Source organism: Triticum dicoccoides, chromosome 5B (genome assembly GCF_002162155.2).
Source record: "Triticum dicoccoides isolate Atlit2015 ecotype Zavitan chromosome 5B, WEW_v2.0, whole genome shotgun sequence".
NCBI lineage: Eukaryota > Viridiplantae > Streptophyta > Magnoliopsida > Poales > Poaceae > Triticum > Triticum dicoccoides.
In genome coordinates this window covers 438780166-438787410 of record NC_041389.1, presented here as the reverse complement: position 1 = coordinate 438787410, position 7245 = coordinate 438780166, and the positions used below count along the sequence as shown (strand labels likewise).

At 45.3% G+C, this 7245-nt stretch overlaps 1 protein-coding gene across 1 annotated transcript; it reads left to right on the top strand.

The window, feature by feature from the left end:
* The first annotated feature begins 379 nt into the window (after positions 1-379).
* Positions 380-6348, top strand: LOC119309678 (ubiquitin carboxyl-terminal hydrolase 17-like). The gene is made up of 11 exons (XM_037585633.1): positions 380-1068; positions 1923-2439; positions 2520-2608; positions 3099-3184; positions 3264-3426; positions 3959-4079; positions 4205-4362; positions 4697-4781; positions 4952-5164; positions 5431-5492; positions 5575-6348. The coding sequence occupies exons 1-11, from the start codon at positions 380-382 to the stop codon at positions 6290-6292; spliced, it is 2901 nt and encodes a 966-aa protein (XP_037441530.1). The 3' UTR covers positions 6293-6348.
* The last annotated feature ends 897 nt before the right edge of the window (positions 6349-7245 follow it).

The window sequence follows — 7245 nt, the reverse complement described above, 5'->3', positions numbered from 1 at the left end:
GCGAGCGCGCCTGGCCGCCTCCACACCCCCGCCCCGCACCGCCCCGCCCGCCCTCACGTTTTCCATTCGCGCACCTCGCAGGCGCAGCCCACCCCCGCGCGCTCGCCTCGTTTCGGCGCAATCGGACGCCCCGCCGCGCCCGCATTCCGGAGCCTTCCGCGGCTGCCGTTACCGCTCGCGGACGGGGACAAAAGCGGGCGAGCGCGTGCCCCGACCCTATATCCCCGCGGGCGAGGCGCAGCAATTCGGCGTGCGGGTGCCTTGTTTCATTGTCCACTGCGTTCGGGTCCAGTGCGAGCGAGCGAGCGAGTGCGTGCGAGAGTGCTTCGGGCGGCGGCCGTAAGATCTGTGCGCGCGGGTGGAGGCGGGGGAGGAAGCGATGGCGTCGTTCGTGGCCGCGCTGGTGGCAATCGTGGTCGTGGCGCTGGTGGCGGTGATGCGGCGCGCGGCCGCGAGGAAGGAGGACGTGCGGCGGACGGCCTGGCTCGCGGCGGAGCAGGCCCAGTTCGCGGAGCGCGACGCGTACTACTACTACGATCACCACGCCGCGCCTCACTGGACGGCGCCGGACACGACTCAGTTGACGGCGCCGCAGGTGGCCTGGCCACCGGTCGAGCAGGTGGCGGCGTCGCGGCTGGCCTGGACGCCGGTCGGCCAGATGGCGGCACCGCCGGTGGCCTGGCCGGCGGTCGAGCAGATGGCGGCAACGCCGGTGGCCTGGCCGGCGGTCGAGCAGGTGGCGGCAACGCCGGTGGCCTGGCCGCCGGTCGAGAAGGTGGCGGCGCTGCCGGTGGCCTGGCCGCCGGCGGTGAAGGTGGCGGCGCCGGAGGTGGCCTGGCCGCCGGTCGATCAGGTGGCGGCGCCGCATGTGGCTTGGCCGCCGGTCGATCAGGTGGCGGCGCCGGAGGTGGCCTGGCCGCGGGACGAACATGTGGCCGCGCCGCGGCTCGAACAGGAGGCGGCGACGGAGCCTACGCTAGCGGCAGCGGCGGGGAAGAAGGGGCCGTGTGTGGTGTGCCGCAAGCCGACGACGTTCCGGTGCAAGCGCTGCAAGGGCGTCAAGTATTGGTAACGGCACTCCAGTCCCACTTTTATTTATTTATTTGTTTACTAGTATATGCAATTCATGTTCGATTATGCTGCGACAATGCGTATGTTGACTGGCATAAAAAAGAATCCGTTTTGGTTGGTCTTTCGGGGCACATTATGTGGCTTACACATACTGCCCGTTATGTGGAGAGTTTGTCATGATAGGCTAGTGGCTTACACACACTGCGCGTTATGTGGAGACAGTGTGTTTTCCCTGCTATTTGCTCAGGGAAGACGCCTGCATTGCCTGCATCATCTAACTAGAATTTTCACATGATCAACTTAGCTAGTCCCAGTTTATTCTGAGAGTGGGTGCTGCTTTCAGAATATGGCATAGAAGCCAGCATGTGGCGCGCTCACATTGGGTTCAATTGTTCAAATCATTGAGCCCATTTATGTACATTTCAGTTTGACAGTTCACCAATTTTGTACAGTGATGACTAGTTACTCTGTTTTGTTGAAAACCAGATATACTGCCTTTTATGTCAATGCTGGCACTGATCAATGTTTTTAAATTATGGGATTGATTGCAATTATGAGTTCAACATTTTGTACAAAAAGTGTTTCAACCACATTTTTATCCAGCAGAGCATATGTATATAAAATGTAACATTGGTATCAAGTTAGTTTTGTGAGTCTATTTCTGTAGGTAGGTATTGTCCCATCTATTAGTTATGCGCATCCTTAAATTTTGCTTTTATCCATGTTTGATAATAATTTTTTGACGACCATCGCCAAGTATTTGACTACATTTATATCCTTATAAAAGCATCTTCAGAGTTGTCATACTGCATAAAGTGTTATTTCCATAACTTCCCTTTTATTGGTTGCAGTGCCGTCAAATGTCAGATAGCTCACTGGAGACAAGGCCACAAAGATGAATGCCATCCAGTAAGTGCTGATGCTAGAGAAGACACCACAATAGAAGCTTCTTCCACGAAAAAAATTGAACGCACTAGCTCAGATGAAGAAAGTGTGGTGACTGGAGTCGAGCAAGCAGTTGAAAGCAAGGAGATGCCCCTTGAGAAGGCGTCCAATACGTCAGAGGCTTCTCAACAAGATAGCAAAGAGTTCACATTTCCTCAGGTTACAGGACATGCTGAATCTGCTGACTGTTCGAGTTCTCCAACTTTTGGTAAACCGTGCAAAGTCGAGGGCGCTTCCGTTAGTGAAAATGGCTCTCACACTCAGATTCCGGTGGCGTGTGATCCATCTGAAAAGGCAGATGATCGTCTTGAGTTCTCTGCTAAATCAGAGATCAGAGTTGTGGTGCCAGATGATTTGCCAACGAAAAGTTTGGTCAGGCAACAAACTGCTCCAACAATTGTGAGACATTACTCATCGGAATCGGTAAGTAAAACTGGATGACACATTTAATCGTTAACATATACTTTTGTATGTTGAACCTAATGGTTATCTAAATGTGTCAGACACTTTTTCCGTATGAACGCTTTGTTAAGCTCTACAACTCTGACAAGGTGGAATTGCGTCCTTTTGGTCTTTGTAACCTTAGGAACAGGTAAACAATTAACTGAACTGTATAACAACTATTTTGGAACTAAGTGTGCTGAACATTTATGTGTATCCTATAAGTTATCATTTTGAGATTGTTATAGCATGTTACTTTCAAAATTGTTTCCTTTAACGAGATAAGAGTCCAGTAGCAGTATCTGGGGATTCACAATTCAAACTCATGAAAAAGGACAGACCCAGTGCATAGAAGTTCCCATACAAGGTGGGGTCTGGGGAGGGATTATAGGAACCTAGTCTTACCCCTGCAAAGTGCAATGCAGAGAGGCTGGTTCGAACCCAGGACCTCTTGGCACAAGTGGGGAGGACTTCACCACTGCGCCAGGCCTGCCCTCTACAATTCAAACTCATGCCTAAAACTTATTGAAAATTAAACATATTAGGGCACTTTGGTTTATAGCATAAACAATTTATTGAATCTGAGTTTAGCGCTTCAATGTTGTTGTTTTTGCCTAACCTTCTTTTATTTCTGTTTACAGTTGCTATGCAAATGTCGTGCTTCAGTGTTTGGCCTTTACCCGACCACTTACAGCATACTTCCTCGAGGGGCTTCATTCAAAAAACTGTAAGTTAATGCTAAACTCTTTCTTATGTTATTCAGCACATTTCCTTGAGTTACAGTATATTACTACTGTATTTTCTAGGTTCCCAAAAGGAATGGTGCTTTTTGTGCGAGTTTCAAAAACTCATTGTGGAGGGTAAGCAAGGACATTCTCCATTATCACCTACTGGAATACTCTCACATTTGTCTGACATCGGAAGTAGCTTTGGCCCGGGCGAAGAGGAAGACGCTCATGAGTTTCTCAGGTGAGATTTTTGATTCCTCATTCTCTTTGGTTAAAGTTCTATACCTCTCCCTGGCCAAAAATATTGTGTATGCATAAAATGGTAAACTTTGAAGCTGAAATGATAGATGGTAGAATCCAAAAAGTTCATGTATATAGCGATGGCTGGATCAAGTTATGATCAATAATGGGCTTATTTTCTCTTTGGATAATGTTGATAACAGTACACCTACTATTTCTCTCAAAAAAATTGTCGTGCACTCATGCTAAATAGGATGCGTGCGTGTGTGTGGGGGTAAACCATTTTCTACATAACTAGATGTATTGTTATTTTTGAATAATTGAAAAACAGTACTGTAAATTCCGTTCTAATAACAGGGTAAACCATTTTCTGATATTTGGACTAGTGCTGATGTTGGTATTATTAGTGCTATGCTAGTTGATGTTTGTAGAGGTGGTTATTCAGTATTAGCATTAGCATTTAACCTATTACAAGCCATATATTCTCACCATAAGACTTTTCCATTGAACTGCACTAATGATAAGTTTAACAGGTACGCAATTGATACTATGCAATCTGCTAGCATGAAGGAAGCCAATGCAAATGGTGCCCATAAGTTAGCTGAAGAAACGACACTGATTCAGCTAATGTTCGGGGGCTATCTACGATCTAAGGTTTTCTACTTTTCTTCACAAATAGTACTCAACCTTTCCAATTCTATATTTTCTGAGTGCCACTGTTGCATATCTAGTGTAACAACATCTTGCATTTTTTTAAAGAGTTTAATATTCTTTCCTAGATAAAATGCACAAAGTGTGGGGTCAGTTCAGAACATTGCGAACGTATAATGGATCTTACTGTGGAAATAGATGGGGATATCAGTACTCTTGAAGAAGCACTTCATCGATTTACATCTTCAGAAGTCTTAGATGGCGATAACAGATACCATTGTACCAGGTTGGTACAGATCACTTCATGATGTGACTTTCTATATTTATTACATTGTTCGCATTTATCACTTTGCATCCCCAATGAAACTTTAGATTAATTGACAGTTATATTGTCGCAAGTTAGCAAATGTTAATAACACAAAGCTGTGATCGCTTGATCGGTTTATAGTAGCAATATAGCACTTTCGAGCTTTTAGCTAATTCACTAATTGTAGAGTTGAGGTTGACAATAAATGAGTGCATTTTCCTCCGGCCTAATCTTCTAGATTAATGGTACCTGACGGGCCGACCATGTTTTTTCTTCAAACACTATTGCATCTTAACTTATTTTATGTCATCAGATGCAAGTCATATGAACGTGGCAAAAAGAAGTTGACAATATCAGAAGCACCAAATATCCTGACTATTGCACTGAAAAGATATCAGGTATCATTAAGAATCTTAGGTTGTTTTCACCACAAAATCTTCATGGACTCAATGAATTGTCACATCAAATTATGCTAGGTTGCTATATTTTCTGTGTTGGCTTTGTATCTTGTTTACCAAATTTTCTTTGTTTTGTTTATGTTAATTAGAACCCTTTTTTCTTTTGACAGTCTGGTATGTTTGGCAAGATTAACAAGGCCATCAGGTTCCCGGAATACTTGAATTTGTCTAGCTACATGAGTACAACAGATGATTGTTCCCCTGTGTACAGGCTCTATGCGGTGGTTGTCCACCGTGATGTTATGAACTCATCCGTTTCTGGTCATTATATATGTTATGTCAAGGACTCACAGGGGAAATGGTACGAAATGGATGATAGCCAGGTAGTGTAACACCCTCATCTGCTTAGTGCACCCTTTTTGCATATTGAAAGATCAGCTGATTCATGTGTTGCTTATATCTGGATTTCGTTTTGAATAGTATAAAAGAGTAGTTCTCTTGTTGGAAACAGTTAGTAGATGATGATTTGTTTTCGTTTAAACAAAAAAGTGTCTAGCCCACAAACATATATTCATACCATAAGAATTATTATCCATGTACCCATGTCAATCAATCTTCTCTACTAAACAGTCTTGAGCGTTGTCTACAGGTGAAACCTGTTTCTCTGAAAAATGTCCGGTCGGAGCGTGCGTATATGCTGCTTTATGCAAGGTAAGTAGACCACTGTTATACCGTGTATCGCTTTCTGATATGTATTTTTCTATCCTAAATTATGTCACATTATACACATCAGGTGTTCACCACGGGCTCCAAGGTCTTTAAGGAAATTGATTATTGCTCAAGGCCTATCACACACAAGAAAAGCTAGGCAGACAACAGATCCAGTATCAACTTGTTTGGAAGGCCGGAGCCATTTTAGCAGGCACCAAGGTACGCAATCGCAGTCATGCAGGGATCATGTAATGAATGGCCACACCTACAAGCTGGTTACGTCTGGTGGCTCATCAAATCCAGTATTAGAGCCCACAAGTACAAGCGAGGATTCTTTGCTGTTCAGCCATTCTGATGTAGGGTCAAGTGGCAATTTAAGCAGCGATAACACTGACAGCACAAAGAACCCAGGCAGCACGAAGGAGTGCACATTTGGAAGCTCGGATCAAATGCACCCAGTCAGCACAGTGGTGATGCCTGAGGAGCATTCGCGGCAGATGTCCAGCTTGAACCCTAGCTCTTCAACCCAATATGCTGATCAAGGTGAGGTTGACAGGCTGCACCAGCTCAACCTTCAGGCGAGCAAAGGGGTTTGGGATGAGGGTTGTGAGACCCCATCCTTCTTCTATGTTGACCAAGGTAAATACCCGGATAGTAGTAGTAGTAGTAGTGACAGTAGCAGCAGAAGTAGGTGTAGTATTAGCAGTAGCAGTAGCTGTAATTTAAAAGGACAGCGTAACCGTCGGATGGTAGGGGAGGTTGATCATGGCCCTGGAGAGGGCCAGGGGCATTTTAAGTAGCAGGCCGAATGGGCCAAGCATTTTTGTTGGTACAGAGGGCTTGGGCTGTAGATAAAGATCGAGCATTTATCCTGTATGAACATGCCATTGCAATTAATAGAAGGCAGTTCATACAAGCAGCCGGGCCCGCGCCGCCGGTAGCTCTGCTGACGTGTCCTGCCGCTCCGCAGCGTTTCTTCCTCTCCGTCGTCTCCGCCCTTCGTGCTGCCGGCCTATCTGACCCCGCTGCTGTAGAACGTCTTGCATTGTAGATGATCCTATCGTGTAAGATCGCGCGAATCACTTCTAATTTTGTTTCAACTCCCTCCGTCCCATAATATAAAAGTGTTTTTGACACTTAAAAAGTGTCAAAAACACTTCCCATAATATAAAAGTGTTTTTGATACTTAAAAAGTGTCAAAAACACTTTTATATTACGGGACGAAAGGAGTAACTAAGAGTGGGAAAACAGTGTTATTTAACTTGCTCGGGATTTCACCGAAATTAATGATCTGACTCTGTATTGGGAGAAAGAAGACAAATCGAGAAAATGTGTTGCACTAGTCTTTTCTCTCTCACCCTGTACAGAGTTAGGTCTAAAAAGTTGGTGAAGTACTGAACATGTTGAGCAGTACTGTTTTCCCTCAAAAATTCTTCCTGAAAATATTTAACGCCAATTTGCATGACCTCACACCGTGAAAGTAGAAGCTAATGCTCGATTAATATTCCCCCAACGAGGACAGTTTCTCGGCTTCAGTCTCCAGAGTAGGAATGTAAGCCCAGCCCATCTTCTGTAGTATGTGTTCGGTCCAAGCTTTGCCGGCCTGTTCAGCCCGTTCTGAAGTAGGCCAGAGCCTTGTGAAGGTGGCTCTTTCTTTCATTCTGTTTATGACACGTCTATTCACTAGTAGGTTGCACTATTGTTTAAAAAAAACTAGTAGGTTGCAATAAGAAAGTCTCTAGTAGTAGGTTAG

What these genes read in the sequence shown, in the direction of transcription:
- LOC119309678 (XM_037585633.1), top strand. Translation starts at nt 380, where the DNA reads ATGGCGTCGTTCGTGGCCGCGCTGGTGGCAATCGTGGTCGTGGCGCTG. An exon ending in GGGGCTTCATTCAAAAAACT is followed by an intron (nt 3,185 to 3,263) that starts GTAAGTTAATGC and finishes TGTATTTTCTAG; the next exon opens with GTTCCCAAAAGGAATGGTGC. An exon ending in AACAGATACCATTGTACCAG is followed by an intron (nt 4,363 to 4,696) that starts GTTGGTACAGAT and finishes TTATGTCATCAG; the next exon opens with ATGCAAGTCATATGAACGTG.